This window comes from Chrysochloris asiatica, unplaced genomic scaffold, assembly GCF_000296735.1.
Source record: "Chrysochloris asiatica unplaced genomic scaffold, ChrAsi1.0 scaffold00031, whole genome shotgun sequence".
In the NCBI taxonomy this organism is placed as follows: Eukaryota; Metazoa; Chordata; class Mammalia; order Afrosoricida; family Chrysochloridae; genus Chrysochloris; species Chrysochloris asiatica.
Genome location: NW_006408549.1, coordinates 22,527,272 through 22,547,724, shown reverse-complemented (window position 1 = coordinate 22,547,724; position 20,453 = coordinate 22,527,272). Strand labels below are relative to the sequence as shown.

Sequence of the window (20,453 nt, the reverse complement as noted above, 5' to 3'; positions counted from 1 at the left end):
GATTTTGCTTGCAATAAAGGCTGCTGTTAACAGTATGAACACTGAAACCTCTTCATAAATTTTGAAACTTCCACTTGCTGAGAAAAAAATCTAGAAATGTTCTAACAGTTAATATTAATAGGTAAATTCTTTCTGAATAGGTGAAATTCTGAAATTTTATTTTATAAAAGAATTTCCACTTGACCCAAGTTCTGCCCCTTATAAGCCATGTTAGGATTTTCTGCTGGTTAGACATTTTTAACACTTGAGAGAAGAGTGGCTTTTCCATCTTAGATTTTGGGGATTTTAGCTTTAATTCTTTCTAAAGGTCTAGCTGCATAATGATACACATTAAAACAGTGCAGACTATGAAATTACAACTTGTTGTAAAACTATTTATTACATAACATTTTTCTGGACTCAAAAACAGAGACAAATTTTTACCTCATAGATTTTTATTGTACGAAAAAAAATGTGGAACTGAAGAAGCAGGGATCTGTGCCATGCTGTCAGACTTCATAGAACTGGGGAAAGACATATCATTAGAATTTATTGATTCTGAAAAGTAATTTAAAGCTAATGAAATCAGCTTTTTGTGTGTGTAACAGCTTTGGTGGTGATGGGTAGGTGAGGTGCTGTCATAGCCACCCTGGATAGGGCTTCTGGGCCTTTAAATCTATATGGGAGCAGAAAAATTCATCTTTCACACAGAGAGGCTGGTGTATTTGAACTGCTGACCCTGTAGTTAGTAGCTAAATGTATATAACACACTACACTACTAGGGCAAGGTACAATTCACCTATTTAGAGCATTCAATTCAATGGTTTTTAGTATATTCATTTGTTGTTTGTTAAGTTCTGTCGAATGGATTCCGACCCATAGTGACCTTGTGTAGGGTTTCCAAGGAGCAGCTGGTGAGCTTGAACCGCGACCTTGAAGTTCAAATAGCTTTGCAGTCTGGCGCATTAACCCACAGAGCCACACCAGGACTCTAGTATATTCATAGGGTTGATACTAAAGGGTGAAGGGCTTTTCATTTGGATGATGCAAATGTTCTAAAATGGATTTTGGCATATTGTATTAGTAATATATATACTAATATATTAGTATATTCATAGGATTGTATAATTCACCACAATCCATTTTTGAACATTTGCGTCATCCAAATGAAAATCCCTTCACCCTGTGGTATCACTGCATGCCTTTCCAGAAACCTGTAGCTGTTGTTAATTGCTCTTGAGTCATTTGTGACTCGTGGTAACCCCACGTGTGCAGGGTGGCTCTGCGCCATAGGATTTTCACAGCTGTGACCGTTTAGAAGCAGACAGGCCTGTCTACTTTCTGTCTCTGCATTTGACTATTGGCAGTGTTTCATATAAATGAAATTATAAAATGCATGGCGTTTTGTGACTGGCTTCTTCCCCCACCATAATATTGTCAAGGTCCCTAGCGTAGTGGTTACGAATTGGGCTGTAAACCTCACCGTCAGCAGTTCGAAACTACTAGCTGTTCCACGGGAGAAAGATGACGCTTTCTGCTCCCTTAAAGATTTACAGCCTCGGAAACCCTGTATAGAGTCACTATGAGTCGGAACTGACTCCACGGCACATAACAACAACAATGCCTAACTACCAGAGCGTAGTAGTTACGAATCAGGCTGCGAACCTCAAGGTCAGCAGTTCAAAACTACCAGCTGTTCCGTGGGAGAAAGATGAGGCTTTCTGCTCCCGTAAAAATTTACAGCTTCGGAAACCCTGTACAGAGTCTCTGTGAGTCGGTTCCGAATCTACGGCACATAATCACCACCACCATGTTGTAGCATATAACACGATTTCATTTCTTTTTATTGACAAATAATATGCTATGGATTAAGGAAATATCACATTTTAGTCCTGGTGTGGCACCTTAGGATAAGCATTCGACCTCAAAGTTGATTTGAACCGCTCCTTAGAAACTCATACTTTATGAATTGGAACCAACTCGTTGGTACATAACAGATTCACTAGTTAGTGGGCAGTTGGGTGGTTTCCACATTTTATCTACTCTTAATAATGCTGCACTGAATATACATAGGCACATTTTTTTTTTTTATGTGCACATAGGTTTTCTTTTGTTGTGGCTACATAATTAGGAGTGGAATTGCTGTGCCAGATGGCAATTCTAGGTTTCGCATTTTAGGAGTTGCAAGATGACTGCCAAAAGTGTCTGCACCATTTTACCTTACTACTGGCAGTATATGAGGGTTTACTCCATATCTTTGCCAACACTTGTAATTATCTGACTTTTTTCACTATACTCAGCCTCGTGAGTTGGAGTGGTAACCCACTGTGACATTTATTGGCTTCTCCCTGATGGCTAATAATGTTGGACATATTTGAATGTTTACTGGACATTTGTATTTCTTCTTTGGAAAAAAATCTGCTCAGATTCCTTGCCCACATTTAAATTGCATTATTTGTGTTTTTATTATGGAATTGTAAAAGTGTTGTATGTTCTAGATGTAAGTCCCATCTCAAATATGTGATTTACAAATATTTTCTCTTATTTTGTGGATTGACTTTCACTTTAGTGATATTGTTGTTGTATTGTTAAGTGCTGTAGAGTTGGTTGACTCATAGTGACTCTGTATAGGATTTCTGAGGAGCAACTGGTCAGTTTGAACTGCCGGTCTTGCAATTAGCAATCCAGTGCTTATCCTACAGCACCACACCAGGACTCTGCTTTGGTGATAATGGTGGTGTTTGTTGTGTGCCATCGAGTGGGTTCCAACCCTGTATAGAGTTTCTGAAGCTGTAAATCTTTATGCGAGTACAAAGCCTCATCTTTCTTCCACGGAGTGACTGATAGATTTGAGCTACTAACCTTACAATTAACAGTCCAACTCAAAATCCACTACACTACCAGCACTCCCACTTTAGTGATGCTGTTGTTGTTTTTAAGTACCATTAAGTCCGTTCCAACTTATAGCAAACTTGTATAGAATTCCTGAGGAGTGGCTGGTGAATTTGAACTGCCAACCTTGTAGTTCAGACCGCCCTTGTGGGCAAGTGGTTGTTCTACAGTGTCACACCGGGATTCCTCAGTGATAGTATCTCTTAAATATTTTAATTTTAATGAAGTTCAGTTTATTTGTATTGCCTTTAGTTGCTTATGCTTTAGGTTTATATTTAAGAAAATGTTGCCTAAAATCACAGAGATCTGTGCATATGTTTTCTTCCAAGAGTTTTTATAACTTCAGTTCATACATTTAGGTCCACTTTTATTTAATTTAAGTATGTGATATGAGGTCAGGGGCCAAACCCATTCTTTCTGCTATTACGGTTGTTGTTTTATTGACCATTAAATTCAGACTCTCTTCTGCATTTCTGTGGCACACGAATTGTGCTCCTTCCTAACTTCTGTTAACTCAGTTTCTGTGACTAAAGTTTTCAATTGTTTCATGTGTCTATGTTCCACTTCAGGCTTTGTGGCTTCTGCTCTCTCAACTGAGAAACTTTCTCCAGCCATTTCCAATCTCCAATTCAGTGTCCTAAAAATGAAAATCTGGCTAACACTAAGGTACCAATTACTGTTTGGGCAGAGCGTTCATAAGAGTCTGCAGCACCTTATCAGTTGGCTGGTAAGGGGCACATGCTTTGTGCATTTATGCTCTACTAGGGGATCATCAGAAACAAAATATGGAAGTTTAGTATATTAATTAATGTGTAGCCATGTCCCTTCTCACAGAGCAGAAAGGAAGTTTTAGCTATGTTGGGAATGTGTGGCTCTACATATCCAGTATAAACCTCTGTACACAGACCAATTATAATTTCATTGATTGCATTTTTTTGTCTCTAATTTGATTCATTTACAGTAGATATTAGAATAGCTTTTTCACTCCTTACCTTATAGAGGAACAGTGTATATCTTTGCTTGGTTTCGGGTATAATGTCTCCTTTGCAAAATAAAACACCTTCCTTCATAGCTACTTAAGCCTTCTATAGTCACCCTACCGTTCTTCCTCAGACTTCCCATCTTCTGGATTAAATTCCTTTTCCATGTGACTGTGGCTCATGGCCACAATTCCTTTCCTCACTGACTCATTCATGGTAGTATGTATACCAATTTTAATGCCTCTTCTAGCTCTTTCCACATTAACTCCCACCATTTTATCTGTCTTTGGGGACCCCTTATTTTTCGCCTAGCTCCCTTTACTGCTGCAGCTCTTCCCCATTTCTCATTCACTTCACATATCTGCCTTCTAATTTCTCATGCCACTTTCAGTAGCATTTATAAATCAACTTTAATACCCCAAAAGCATGAACTATTCTGAAATATTAATTATCATTTAATAATTTAACTTTCTGTCAGGGACGAAAGAGTCACCATGCAATCTATAATAAATTAGATAAAATAAGGTATTTTGTGCAGTATAATCATGTTGTCTAGCATTTCATGATGCACTAAAAACAACTTCTAAGTTATTAAATTATGCATCATAAGAAAAACAAGATCTTGCTGGTTTTGTTTTGCTTTGTTGTTTTTTTTTTGTCCTAAGTGGAAACTGTTGAAGGATTTATTTTATGGACAGTACCATTGTACTGGAATCCATATGCAAATAGAAATGAACATAATTAAACTGCAAACAATTTCAATATTGAGAATATTTATTCTGTTATTAATAATATCAGAGAGCAAGTAGCTTAAGCATTTTTCTACTTTGCCTTAAAAATGAGCAAACAACAATGAATCTGTCATTTTCATAAGAAATAAATATTAATATTAGAGCACGAATCATTATTTTCCAAATCTGCCACAAACATTTCTTCAGTAAGATCCAGATGTACCTTTGGCTAACTGTGCCTCTGACTGAGAGCAGGGGCCAGACTTTTCATGGTATCAGTTAGTCCTGAGTTGTTGTGTTCTTCTTTTTGTTTTTTTTAGCTTAAATGATTCCAAATTGATTCTAAATCCAAATGTTCAAGAAAAATAACTGATTTATTTCATTAAGTGAAATATTTAAACTAGAGAAGTCTATCAAGTTGTGCTTTCAGCTTGAATGAACCTCTTCCATTTAGAAAATTGATCTCCCAGTCACACATTTTATTAACCTTGAGTTTTTAGAGCATGGCTGCTTTTAAAGAGAAAGAGAGATAGGTCTCTACTGGTGCTGTATATAATTCACAAGTTATAGTATGGACGTTAAGCTATCTCTTTGGTATAAGAAACTAGAGGTTAAACTTCCCCATAAATAAGGAAAATGGCAATGCACTTACTTAAATATGCAAACTCTAAATAACAAGCAGAATAATCTGTAGGAAATATGAAGGCAAATTAAGAAGTGATGCTGCAGAATCATAAGACCTTTATTAAACAAAAACATTAGAATGTGAAGCTATGCTTCTGGACATAGCCTCTATCTAGGTATAAACACTTCTGAAGACAGTGTTTCCATCTCTCTAACCTTTCCCTGAAGAAATTTGTTTTCTTCAGTTTATACCACATCAAAATGGCAGCTTAATCATCCTCAAGGGATTCAAATTGTGTTCCTTCTCAATGTTTTTTGAGTTTTGGGACTGGAGGTGGGGGATAGCCTGAAGGGACAAGATCAGGGGTGTAGGGTAGATGGGATAAGTTATCCTAAAGAAATTCTTGTAGGACAGTCGTTGCTTTGCATCTTTGAGAATTCAAAGAATGAACAGGTACATTGATGGGAAAAAATGCCTCAGCACAACTATTCTGGTCTTTTTCTCACCAATGTAGCTTTCAATTTTCTTAAAACTTCCTCATAATAACCTCCAATGATTGCTCTGTGTCCTTTGCAAAAAAAATTGCCTTAGGAACGACAAAAAACAATTGTCAAAACCTTTGAGCTGATCTCTCTGCTATGAATGTAACTGGCCCAGTAGATCCCCTTGGAAGCCACTGTTTTGATTGGGCTTTGCTCTATGAATTCTATTGATAAATCCAAGATTCCTCCCCAGTTACAATTCATTCCATAAAGTTGTCTTCATTAGCTTTGATCTTGCTTAAAAGACTGATGGAAAGACCTTTGTATAATGAAAGATCTTTGCTGCAGTTAATATGTTTCCTCAAAGTTTAAAATGCTGAACCATTTGAGAAGCCACCTTCAGAAGCTATTACATCAATGGTATTTCTACAATCTTCTTTTACCAGTTTCTGGACTTCAGCCACAATTCCTTCATTCATCAAGGTTGATGATCTTTCCTTTCGTGGCTCATCTTTGAGGTATTTCCAACCTTCCTTAAAATGCTTGATCCATCTAAAAATGCTTGTTTTATGGGGGACAATACTCCCATAAACTTGTTGCAAAGCTTTAATGATGTGAGAATCTATTGACTTGAATTTTGTTAAATATTTTCTATTAGCCCCGACCTAAAAATTTGAAGATGCTCCAATGAATCTAAAAAAAGTGTAACACTGACAGAACTTGTCTGCAGCCATCCACAGATAATCAAAGACATGTTTAAATATGTTTCGTTTGAAACAAATCTAGTGCATGTATTAACTAGAACTCCAGTAACAATACTTTTTGACTTAATCTCATAAGTGCCATTAAGTAGCTACTACAGCAACAACAGAGAATCCTGGTATGACACTGTAGGATAATCACTGGACTGCTGACCACAAGGTCAGTGGCTCAAACCCACCTACCAATCCTTGGAAATCCTATAATAGTCACTTTGAGTAGGAACTAACTTGATGGCACTTAATAACAACAAAGAATATATTACTCTCAAAGGAAAAAAAAAAACTGCAAAAATAATAATTTCAAATGACTTTTATTCAGCAAAGTATTATATCTTCAAATTAATAAACTTGTGAACCATGAATATAATGAATGAATTTAAAATGTCCTTGGACAACCAATTATTTCTGTCGCCTGATGACGCATTAAGAGAAGGGCATTTAGGGGATCTGAAGAATGTGTTCCTCATAGTTAACTGGATTTGAAGTGTCCTTATCAATCTGAGCAGCTCAGAAGGTGCAGGAATATTTACTAGAGAACTAACACTGATTTGCAGTGAGGCCACTTGAAGGAGTACACATAGAACACAGGTTTGGAGCCAAAAACAGATTAAGTTTGCATTCTGGCAGCAGCACTTAACAGTTAAGTGTGCTGGGCTAGGTTTTTTTTTTAACTTCCGCTAGTCCTCTATGTGGAGTGCTGGTGTAGCACTGTAGGATAAACACTACACCGCAATATCGCTTTGAACCACAAGGTTGGTTGATCAGACTTACCAGCCATTCCTCAGAAATCCTATACTGGGTCGCCATAAATCAGAACCAATTTCACAGCACTTAACAATAACAATAAAGCCCTCTACGTAAAAGGGGCATAAGATGCATTTTTTAAGGGATATGAATGTTAGAAGTTATTGTAACTGTTTCTAAAAGGAGCCACTCAATAAATGGTAGCAATAAAATACGAAACATAATTCCCAGTTGCCATAGAAAATCCCATCTTCTGGCAATAGTATTTTCCCTGTGTAGGAAATATACTCAGAAAATGAAATTAAAATCAGAAATGGAGTTGTGGTGTGGCACTGTAGTGTAAGTACTGGACTGCTAGCATCAAGGTCAGCGGTTCAGACTTAATAGCCGCTCCTTGGTAAGCCTATACAACAGGTCACGATGAGTTAGAACTGCCCTAACAACCAACCAAAGAAATCATACCAAGGGTGATTGGCTATATGAGTCTAATGTTTAAGGCATGTGTCTCCAATTAGGAAAAAAAAAAAAAAATTCTTATGAAAACTGAACAGGCAGAGTCCTCGGTGAGATGAACTCTTCCGGGGAGTAGGGTTGGAGATACTCAAACCCCTTCACAAGCAACGCATTCTTTCCTTCTGAGTACATTTCAGGTGAGCACATTCCTTAGACATTATGTGAGAATTAACTCAGCTAACAATAGCTTACTATCAACTGGACAAGAAATCAGTTATATAAATTTTAACAACTAAATCACAATTCTGTTTACTTGGTCTCAGAGTACAGATCGAGAAAAACTCCATGTATTTTGGTTCATTTCAAATACACTGACACTTTTAATCAGACCAACACTATAATGGTCTATTCTTCCAAAACTATTCTTGTTGGCAGTATTGTGTTACTTTGTATTTATATCATTTACTATTCTATGATCTATTTACGAGCTCTTTCAGTTTTGTACTGTTTCTCAGTGACTACATTTATTTGAAAACCATGTCTCCCTTCTCTAAGTCAAAGTTACATTCCATAATTCTAACACCTGGGTCTCAATTCTCAAGGGAGTCTGGGCAGGAACCACCAGTTTTCAGGTTTTAAGAGACATCAAGGAACATCTTTCCTCTCTCGTTTTTATTAAGCTTTGCCTCTTTTTTTTTTTTTTTAAATGTTTTATTGTGCATTATGTGATAGTTTACATGGGAGAACATTCGTTTTACATTCATCCTATCATATATCATTTCATTGCCATGGTTACAATCCCCTCCATGCATCAAAGGGTATACACTACAAGCCTGCCCCCAGGTCGTCAGCACACAGCCCCTCTCCCTCTCTGTGTCTAAAGTCCCCAACAGCTCCATCTCTCCACGTCATCATCTCTGCCTCCATTTCAGGCATCACTGCTTCTCTGGGTAGGGTACTGCTCTCTGCTCCTCTCCCTTGATGGTCCCAGGGACCTCCACTCTTAGACTGAAAAGTTAATCACTCCCCTCCTTGCTACAAAATGTCTACCGTTACATTTCCAACCTTCACAATCAGTCCTGATAACAATTATTCACTATTGTATCACAAGTTACCTATCCGCATTTCATTTCATCAGCACCACCTAGACAGATTGGATACTACTCAGTGGAGATTCTACCTTCCTCCATGCTTTCTGGATCTAGGTTCCCTCTTGAAAGCTTGTAAGCCAGTCACTTCTTGCTTTTGTAGCCGCTCCTCCCCTCCCCCCACCCCCCACCCCCATTTTGGGTAGGTAAGCTTTGCCTCTTGCAGGGGAACTGTGACACTGTAGGATAATCACTGGACTGCTAACTACAAAGATCAGCAGTTCAAACACACTAGTTGCTTCTAAGGGAAAAACATGTGACTTTCTCCTCCCATAAAGATTTACCACCTTAGATACAGGGTTTATGAGTCAGAACTGACTGGAGGGTACCTAACAAGAACATAGCAACGTATCTCTTGGGAAGAAATTTTCATTTCAATACCTTAAATGTATTGGCCAGAGCTCCTTGATTTATTTATTTGTTGGTTGGTTGTCCATGTAACCAGATAGTCTAGTGGGAGCAAGAGTCACATTAAAGCCAACGCTTTGCAAATTACAAACTCAGAAGTGAGTCATTTTCCCCAATGTTTCTAAGTCTCTCCAAGGTGCTATTTGACAACTACAAATTTTTTCCTGGTCCCAACTCCCTTCAATAATTCTTAATCACCCAATTGAAGGAATTGAAAGTAAGGAATCCCTGGGTACACAGCAATTTTTTTTTTTCTTTCATTGATTTTCTTCAGTTTTTCCTTGTCTTAGTTTCTTTCCTCTCCCTCTTCCCTGGGACTTGATTTGTACATACCAACAACGGGAATTCTTGTTGTTATTGATGGAGCAGGGCAGGAGGGAATGGTAGATTCTTCTGTGTAATTTAAGGATGAGGATAATGACTTAAGGTGATAAAAAGTAAATAATAAAAAGACAAGTCTACAGATTATAAGCTGTGAAAAAGAAATTAGCCATTTTAAAAACTAGTGTATCTGAAATATGAAAATTTCAGCTTCTCAAATGTCTCTGAATCTTTCATCATATGCCCTAAACATAACCCTCTGCCCCAATTCACTCCAGTGAACTAATTTACCCACTCATTCCAGAAAGCTGTGTATTTTTCTTGGTTCCTCCCTTATTCTCACTTCCTAATAAAAAAAATTCTGCTGATGGATTGCCCAAACATTCTTGATTTTTTCCCCCTCCTGTCGATCTTTACTGACACTCTGCTTGTTTTGTTCTCATGACATTCTTATACTGAGTAACTAAAGCAGCCGCTTACTAGGACACCCTTACTCCAATCTTATCACATTCAAATCCATCCTCCTCAGATTTGGCCAAAGCGATAGATCTACAGTAAGAATCAGCAAATGATGGCTTGTGAGCCATAGCTGGCCTGCTGTCTATTTTTGTCCAGCCAGGAACAAAGGATATTTTTACATTTGTGTATGTCTGAAAAATCAATAATATGTCATGACACATAAAAATGATATGACGTTCGATTTTCAGTTTCAATAAACAAAGCTTTATTGGAATTCACCAACACCCATTCATTTATTTATTATCTATGTATGCTTTCATGTTACAGTAACAGAATTGATACAGCAACCATATGACCCACAAAATCTAAAATAGTGACTATCTGACCTTTTACAGAATAAGTTGGCTTGCCTCTGCTCAAGAGCATAAAGGTGACCCCATTATCTCTTTGCTTAAAAATCTCCCATTGATACTTCATCACCGACAAGATAAGCCCAGGTCGCGGAACCTAACATACATGGCCTCTGCCATCTGGGCTGTTTATCTCTCCCTTCTTTTTTTTGTTCCACCTTCTGCTATAGCGGCATTCCTTGCTTAGAGTTCAACACTTCTTTCTCTCTAAACTGCTGCACCTAATCCTGCCTGTGTAGTTAACTGTTTCTCATCCCTCAGAATGAGTACTGAGGTTCATCTCCTTTAAGGAGTCCCCCTAGACTTGCACTCAGAATGAGGTGACAACTCTGAACACATAGTTTATTAATACTGGTTTGTGCTTGTGTCTAAATTGCAAGCTCTGAATTTCAGCTCCCCTGACACCTAGAAAGGGACTTTGTCTTTCTAGCCCCACTGTATCTCACAGTATCTCCTTATTAGAGGCTTCATAAATATCTGTTGATAAAGTCTAAATAATTGACATATAGCTCAAAGACAATAATCTAGATTTAAAAGAGGACTTTACTTATGATCATAAAGTTATTTTTCTATAATAAAAATATATTAGGATCATTTTTCCCCCAAATATATAGGTTTTGCACATCTTTGTAAAAGTACATGATTTTCAGTTTGGAGGCATCGAAACATTTCTTTTTCATTTCTTTAGATGCAAGAAACAATAGATCTTGTATGGCTAGGTGACACACTTAACAAATATTTAAACAACTCAGATTGACATTTTTGCTTATTATCATGTATCCCTGGCCATTTAAAATTTCAAATAAAGGTTATTCATAATTCTATTGTGATAGAAATAGAGAAAAGTAAAGCCTAATGTAACTGAAATATTGTACGTGTTCAATCTTGGCTAGAGGAAAAGGTTTAGTATGGTATTATTAAATTTCTAGTTGATATTTTGCATTTATTTTTTAAGTCAAAAAACTGTATTGCAAAAAATAAACCTCCTTGCTGACTCATGCTGTCGCAACATTTTGGAGGCCCCAAAGAGATGTCAGTCTACCTTAATTTCACCAGCCTCCCTCTGGGCAGGTGGGCCAGCCCAAAGGCCCAACGAAGAAGAGACTGCCACCTGAAGATGTTCCAGAGCTTCTTCCTCGGCTCTCAGGCTGCCCCGCACAGAGTGGATGCAAGTCTGGTCAACTCGGAAGAGCAGAGTCCTGTCCTGGTCTTGCTGGTGCTGTCAAGAATAAATAAATAACAACAACAACAAAATAGTTCTTTATGTAGTGACCGGGACTTTAAAGACTTACAAAGAGCCACACAAGCCACAATAATTCATGTCTACTAAAAGCAACCTGTGATATGCAGATGATACAGCCTTGCTTGTTGAGAGGGAAGAGAACTTAAAAATTCAATGATGATGATCAAAGAAACAACTCTTAGCATGAGTTGCACCTCAGTATAAAGAAAGCAGAAATTCTCTGCACTGGATGAAAATATAGCATCACAACAGATGGAGAAGAAAAATCAATCATTAAAAATGAAGATGTCAAAGGACAGATCTGGGCTAGGAGTCAGAATCACTGGGCAACACCCTCCGTATGGAAGAGGGGATCAATTAAGCTTGCTTCTTGCCTGGGAACTCCACACAAGGGTGATTTCCTGCACTTGATGATCCTGAACGTACGGTTGCTTGCTTCCCTCCAGAATGAATGTGACTATATATAAGAGCAGAGACTGATGGCATAAAAAGAGAGAAAAAGGATATGTGAAAGTGTCAAGGGGTAGGATAAGGAGAGGAAGGCAATTCAGTTCCCATGAGACACATTACTTCCCTATGATTTTTATCCTTTAGCGAATGCAACAACACTGGATTACCGACTACTGAATATGAATGTGAAAGAGGAGAAGGGTATTAAAATGTGTGTTTGTGTAAGCCAAGAAAGATGGGAACATCTTTCCAGGTAACAGATATTTATTTCACAGAAGCTCCTGAGATTGATTAGGGGATACAGACCTTAGACAATGCTGGTCAATGTCAGGTTTAATTTGTAGAAATAGTAGAGTGGCTATGCACAGAAATCCAAGGGGTTCCATTCATAATGAATTCTTTGTGAATACTGTCCCTGAATTTGCTAAACTTTATCCTGTGCAGAAGAAAACCCTGGCCTCCTAGACCCATGAAGGTCAGCAGGATGCATTTACAGAAGGCACTATGTGGTGCCCTGATATCCTTTACTCCGTGTACCTGAAATATGGGTGAAAGATCCAGACACATCCAGGTACAAGCAGCCTAACTTACCTACATTTTCTTCTCTTCCCTGTGAGCATGTGTTTGTCCATGTCATTGAGTTGGGAACCTGCAAGAACCCAGTCAGTCAGACTGGGGGTTACCAAGCCCTCAGGACCTTCAGACTCTGGAGAGCCCTGTCAAGGGCCTACTTCACTATACAGTACCATTTGTCAAGTTGATTCTACAGATTACTTAAGTGTACTTAGAATTATATAGAAATACACACTCTTAAAATTTTAAAAATATGAAAAAAATAAACCTCCTCACATAGAAATTAGTAAAATAATCACAGCCAATTTATCGCTTTGGGTCCAGGTAAACATTCCATTATTTCATTGATTATAACTGGAATTTCATTTTTTTAAAAACAGGTGATATATATGCACTTACACACACACACACATATATATATACTTATAAACATATATATGTATATAGAACTTACTATGTTTAAATTTTATTTTTGAGATATAAAAATATAATGTTCCTTTGACAGTTCCAACTATGAAAAAAAAAAAATTAATGTCTTGAATGTCTCACATTTACTCCTTTTACCCAAAACTATTTGGATTGACTCAATACTATGTGAATGGGGGTATGTGTATGTTTCTTAAACACAGGAAATTTTGTTTCTGATATGAAAAAATAATTTTTTCTTCAAACTAATTGTTTCAAAAATAATTTTTTTCGCTTGATTTTCATTCTTGCAGAATGGCATGATAAATTGTTCCAGGGTTTCGCTGACTTGTTTTTTCTTTTGTCACCACTTGTAAACCCCATTAATTCCCATTGTCCAGTCTAATTTGATGATGGAGCCACTGTCCCTTTCAAATCCAATTTGTACATTGCAAGCTACTGCCAAATTGATGAGTAATACCCTAAGCACAAACTTGCAAGGTTTTAGCAGTGTTTGCTAACACCATTTGACATATTTATTTCTGAAAGTTTTAATTTGTCATTTTTCTGTAATTATTTTACTTTGAAGAGTCACAAATTTTCTCCAAAAATAAATCTTTAATTACACTCTGTTCCCAAAGTAGAATCCATCTCAGTTCACTAAATGTGATATATATCTTTTTAATCATGTGAACATTTTTAACCTTGTAGAATTTAAAACTTTTCATCATGAACCGATTGTGAGATACTTTCCTACATTGTTAGTTTATATTAGACTCTTTCTCTCAGCTTGACTTAGATATTCAGTTTACGTATGACCCTCTTGTCACTGTTATTTGTCTGCTGAGAGTATACTTTTCCACTTGCACACTGTGTAGAGAGGTCTGAATAGGTAGGAGAGGGTGGTATTTGAGACAAAATGTTTTCCCAGGAGGATGCTCGTGGCTGACATTTGCTTTCATTCCAAATCTCACTCTCTGAATTTGTTGTCTTTGGAGGCCCAATGCACAGCCCATCTGTTGGAGCAGACCTGTGCTAAGTTGATCTGGATGGGGCTGAGAGGAATGAGGAAGGAACTTTGAAAAATTATTTTCATAATCACTTGTTTCTTTTAATGTTATCCCACATTGTTTGGATGAACATGATTCTGTTATCTTAAATAAGCTGACAACATTATTCTAAGAAGAAACATTTCTATATGTATTGGGCACTGTAGGATCAGCACTGGACTACTAACTGAAAGACCAGTGGCTCAAACCTACCAGCCACTCTGGAAACTATATATTAGGTCACTATGAGGCATAACTGTCTCAACGACACTTGACAACAAGTGCAGAAAATTTGTATTGGAAAAAGTATTCGATAAAATGTTTTATTTGTTCCTATTCTAAGGAGCTCTGGTAGCATAGTGGTTACAAATCGGGCTGCGAACGTCAAGGTCGGCAGTTCGAAACTACCCTCGGTTCTGCGGGAGAAAGATGAGGCGGTCTGCTCTTGTTAAGATTTACAGCCTCGGAAACCCTGTACGGGATCGCTATGGGTCGGAACCAACTCGACGGCACTTAACAACAACAACATTCTATAATTGCTCCACATGACTGTCAGTTTGTCATACTGTGGTGACTTCTGTGTTGCTGTGATGCTGGAAACTGTACCACCTGCATTTCACATACCAGCAGGGTCCTCCGTGGGGGACAGGTTTCAGCAGAGGTTCCAGTCTAAGAAAGAAGGACTAGGTCGTCCACTTCTGAGAGATTAGTAACTGAAAATCTTAAAAATGGCAGCAAAAATGTTGTCTTATATGTTGTTGCTGTTGTTAATTGCTGTAAAATTGGTTTTGATTCATAGCAACCCGGTGTAGGGCTTCTTAGGAGTAGCTGGTGAGTTTGAACTGCCAACTTTCAGTTGAAACCAACCTTGCTGTCCAGGATTTATCCTACAGTGATACACACCCAAACTGGAATGTGCTCAAAATACTACTGGGGAAGATGAGACATCCTTAATGATGTGGATGGAGCAAAGCATCGGGGTCCTTTATTTACTGATGGGGCATGACTCAAAATAAAAAATAATTGTAAACATCCATTAATAATCAGATCATGGAATGTACCAAATAGGAAATTTGGAACTTGTAAAAAATAAGATGGAATGCATAAAGTTCAATATCCTAGGCATTAGTGAGCTGAAATGGGCAGGTATTGGACATTTTAAATCAGACAATCATATGGTTTGCTATGCTAGGAATGACAAACTGAAGAAGATTGGTGTCCCATTTGATGTCAAAAAGAACTCTTCAAGATCTATCTTAAAATACAATTCTGTCAATGATAGGATATCTATATGCCTACAAAGAAGATCAATTAAAACAATTATTAGTAAAATGTATTCATCAGCCAGCAAAGAAAAAGTTCTATCAACTTCTTCAGTCTGAAATTGATGAAATATGTAATCAAGATGCATTTATAATTACTGGTGATTGGAATGTGAAAATTGGAAACAAATGAGAGGGATTCGTAGTTGGAAAATATAGCCTTAGTGAAAGAAACAATGCTGTATATCACATGATAGAATTTTGCAAGTCCAACAACTTACCCATTGCAAATACCATTATACCTATTTCAACAATGTAAACAACAACTATACACATGGACCTAACCAGAGGAATACACTAGAATCAAATTGACTGTGTCTGTGGGAAAATACAATGGACAAAGTCAGTATCATCAATTAAAACAAGGCAAGGAGCTCACTGTGGAACAGACCATCAATATCTCATGTTCAAGTTCAGGCTGAAGTTGAAGAAAATTAAAACAAGTTCATAAGAGACAAAATATGACCATGATTATAGCCCAACAAAATTTAGAAACCATCTCAAGAACAGATTGGATACACTGAACACTAAAGATCTAAGATAAGAGGAGTTCTGGGATGACGTCAAGAACACCATATATGAAGAAAGCAAATGGTCATTTAAAAGACAGAAAAGAAACAAACACCATAGTGGGTGTCAGGAAAGACTCTAAAACTTGTTCTTGAGTAAGTAGAGTAGCTAAAGCAAATAGAAAAAATAATGAAGTAAAAGAATAACATAAAATTTCTAAGTATACCTCAAGACAAAGTAAAGTATTATAATGAAATGTGGAAAGACATGGAGTAAGAAAGCCAAAAGAGAGGGGGTGCTCAGCATTCCTTAAACTGAATGAACTGAAGAAAAACTTCAAGCCTCAACTTTCAATAATTGAAAGATTCTCTGAACAAAATATTGAACATTTAAGCACCAAAACAATTGATCGACATTCAACCATTTCAGAAAGCAGTATTTGAGCAAGAACTAATGGACTGAACTAAGATGTTTACGCTGCATTGAAAACATTAGTAAAAAACACAGCTCCAGAAATTGACAGAATACCAATAGAAATGTCTCAACAAATTGATACAGTGTTAGAAACACCCACTAGTCTATGCAAAGACATTTGGAAAACAGCTACTTGGCCAGCCAACTGGAAAAGATTATACTTGTGCCCATTCCAAAGAAAAGTCACCCAATACGATGCAGAAATTATCCAGCAATAGCATTAATATTACATGCAAGTGTGATTTTGTTTACCATCATTCATAAACAGTTGCATGGACAGGGAACTGCAAGAAATTCACACTTGGAGTCAAGAGGACACAGAATTAGGGATATCATTGCTGGCATCTGATGGATCTTGGCTGAAAGCAGAGAATACCAAAACGATGTTTGCTTGTGCTTTATTGACAAAACAAAGGCCATTGACTGTGTGGATCATTAAAAAAAAGTATGGATAACTTTGTGAAGAATGGGAATTCCAGAACATAATCAATTGTGTTCATGAGAAACGGGTACATAGAGAGAAGATGAATGTTTAAAATCAGGAAGGGTGTACAGCAGGGTTGTATTTGTTCACCATACTGAATTCAATCTGTATTCCTAGTAATTTATCTGAGATGCTGGATTATATGAAGAACAAGGCAGTAGTATTGAAGGGGGACTCATTAACAACCTGAGATATGCAGATGACATACCATAGTTTTCTGGAAGCAAGAGGACTTGAAATATGTACTGATGAAGATCAAAAGCCAGAACCTTCAGCATGGATTGCACTACAATATAAAGAAAGCAAAAATCCTCACAACTGGACCAATAAAAAGCATCATATTAAACAAAGAAAAGATCGACATTGTCAAAGATTTCATTTTGCTTGGTTCCACAATCAACGCTTATGGAAGTAGCAGTCAAGTATTGCATTTGGCAAATTTGCTGCAAAAGACCTCTTTAAAGTATTCAAAGTCATAAGCACCTCATAAGCTTGTGAAAATTGAACAATGAATAAGGACCAATGCCTTTGAACTGTGGTGTTGGTGGAGAATATTGAAAGTACCATAGACTGCCAGAAGAATAAACAAGTCTTTCTTGGAAATACAACCAGAATGCCCCTTAGAAGAGAGGATGGCTAGACTTCATCTCTCATGTTTTGGACATGTTATCAAGAGGGACCAGCCAATAGAGAAGGACTTTATTGGTGAACTAGAAAGTCAGCAAAAAAGAGGAAGACTCCCCAATGAGATGGGTTGACATAGTGCAAGCAATAATGGCCTTAAGCAAAATAACAATTATGAAAATGACACAAGATGAGCAATGTTTTGTTTGTGCATAGGGCTGCTATGAGTCCGAACTGACTTGATAGCACCTAATAATAACAAGGTATATTGTATATTGTCCCAGTTTACTCTTAGAGTACCCCCAAGGGATGAGAGTGGAGTTGCACAGAAGCATAGTCAAAGGTCCCATGGTTAGTAAGAACCAGGATTTAAATCCTTTGTGTCTTATCACCAATTACTATTTCCAATATCTAGTAAAATTAAATATGTGCATATATTGTGGTTATTGCTATTGCTGAGTGTGGCCAGGTTTCTAACTCATAGCAATACTGTATGGGGTTTCCAAGGAATGGTTGATGGAAACCCAACTATTCAGCTAGAAGTCCAGTACTTATCCTACAGCACCACACTAGGACTCCTAAAAACAAAAATACACAAGAAAAAAATGTATTCAATTCTATATCAGATGACTGCATCCACAGTTGTTGTTGTTGCCTTTGTTGTTGTTGTTAAATGTTATCGAGTTGTTTCCAACTCATAGTGATCCTGTATTTGGTTTCAGAGGAGTGGCTGATAGGTTTGAATGAGCAACTTTGTGGTTCAAATTGACCATTGACCTTGTAGTCCAGGGCTATCCTACAGCACCACATGTCCACTAGAGATGATGTAAATACCGAATATTCTTCCTCAGCCTCCATGGTTTTAAAAGTGGCCTTGAAAAACTGTATGGTTTAAAGTGATTTAGATGAGGCTGATTCTTCTCTGCTTCACCCTATTTTGTGTTTGTGTCTCAAGCACAGGGGCAATGACTAAAGCTGCTGATACCATCTCACAACATGAGAAAAACTCTTGACTCTGACACTGTTGAGTTGATGAATGCTATTAGCAGCTGTCTTCCTCAGACTTGTTAACTGAGAAAATGAAACTGTTTGCCTAAACCATTGTAAATCAAATTTTCTGTTATTCTCAACTGAACAGAAATTTAAATAACAACAAAAGTCTGTCATTAACCTAAACTTTGTATTCCATTTCCCTAATGTGGTGGTGGTTATGTGGCTTGGGGTCAGTTCTGACTCACAGCGACCCTGTACGGGGGTTTCTGAGGCTGTAAATCTTTACAGGAGCAGAAAGCCTTATATTTCTCCTTCAGAACAGCTGGAGAAATTGCTGAACTTGTGGTTCACAGCCTGATTCATAACCACTATGCTACCAGAGCTCCTATAATGCTCACATTCTCTTGCTTACCTGGAAAAACTTCAGTATTGAATCAACCAAATACCCACCCACCCAATTTTTCTGTGAGAACCTTAAACTACTGGAGAAAACCGCTGGACCCTAAATTGATGCCATTTTAAATCTTCAGGTGCCATCCCCATTAGCTTTACCCAAGCAATTCTCATTCCAGTGTCAATGCAATTGCTTTCTCAATTACTAAATAATTATACTTATTTTTATTTCCCTATTAATATGTCCTGCCCAATACTTTATGGACTCCTGGTGTAGTGCTGTGGGTTAATGTGCCAGACTGCAAAGCTGTTTGAACCACAAGGTTGGTGGTTCAAGCTCATCAGCCGCTCCTTGGAAACCCTATCCAGGGTTGCCATGGATCAGAACCTACTTGACAGCTTTAAAAAAAACACAAAAAACAAAAACAAAAAAAAAAACCCCAATACTTTATATCACTGAAGTATTGTTTATATACCATAGTTTGTAAATATCCTGACCGTATTTCCACCTCTTATTCAGTGTTAATCACTACAGGTGCTCAGTACTCAATCCCCTCCCTAATGGATTCTTTATCACTTCAGACCCATTTTCCAGTCTCTGTGCTGATGCTTACCTATCAGCATTCAAGTGTCTCCCATATTAAAAACCTCTGTGTGTATGTGTATGTTTATTTTTACCAATTTGTAACTCTCATACTCTTCATGGCCACAGTTTATGAAAGAATAATCCTTATTTGCCACCCTCTTTCATCTCACATTTATTCTGCAACTCACAGCAATATGACTTCCTGTATCCAATGTTTCGCTCTAATTACTTTCTCTAAATTCAAAAAATGACTTCTTCATTGAAGATACCTTTTTTTTTAACTCACCAGATGGAATACACAGAAATCAAATTGACTACAACTGTAGAAAGAGATAGTGGGAAAGTTCCATATGTATCATCAGCCAAAACAAGGCCGAAGGCAGACTGTGGAACAGACCATCAATTGCTTTTATGCAAATTTAGGCTGAAGCTGAAGAAAATTAAAACAAGCCTATAAGAGTCAAAATATCATATGGAATATTGTTGTTGTTGTTATGTGCCGTGGAGTCGGTTCCGACTCATAGTGACCCTGCACAGGGTTTCCGAGGCTGTTAATCTTTATGGGAGCAGAATGCCTCATTTTTCTCCCGCAGAGCAGCTAGTAGTTTCGAACTGCTGACCTTGCGGTTCACAGCTCGATTCGTAACCACTACGCTACCAGAGCTCCTTATAGCCCACCTAAATTTGGAGATCATCTCAAGAACACATTCTATGCATTAGACTGGAGAACAGAAGAGTTATGACATGACATCAAGAACATCATACAGGAATAAAGCAAAAGGTCATTAAGAAGACAAGAAAGCATGAAAAGACCAACATGAATATCTGAAACTTGCTTTGAAGCATAGTGATGCTAAAGCAAACAGAAGAAATGAGAAGATAAAAGAGCTAAACAGAAAATTTCAAAGGGCAGTTCGAAAAGACAAAGTGAAGTATTATAATGAAATGTGCAAA

At 37.5% G+C, this 20,453-nt stretch overlaps 2 protein-coding genes across 4 annotated transcripts in view; one reads left to right on the top strand and one right to left on the bottom strand.

Annotated features, from left to right (window-relative positions):
- Positions 1 to 20,453, top strand: part of RALYL (RALY RNA binding protein-like) — a 1,110,405-nt gene that overhangs the window by 623,745 nt on the left and 466,207 nt on the right. The gene's annotated exons all lie outside the window — the stretch shown is intronic.
- The window catches only part of LOC102812749, a 170,016-nt gene that overhangs the window by 56,450 nt on the left and 93,113 nt on the right, over positions 1 to 20,453 (bottom strand). The window contains exons 4-6 of the mRNA XM_006859249.1: positions 13,877 to 14,119; positions 11,436 to 11,612; positions 10,019 to 10,174 (exon numbers count right to left, since the gene is read on the bottom strand). Coding sequence (XP_006859311.1) covers positions 10,019 to 10,174; positions 11,436 to 11,612; positions 13,877 to 14,119 — 576 coding nt within the window. The remainder of the gene's footprint in view (positions 1 to 10,018; positions 10,175 to 11,435; positions 11,613 to 13,876; positions 14,120 to 20,453) is intronic.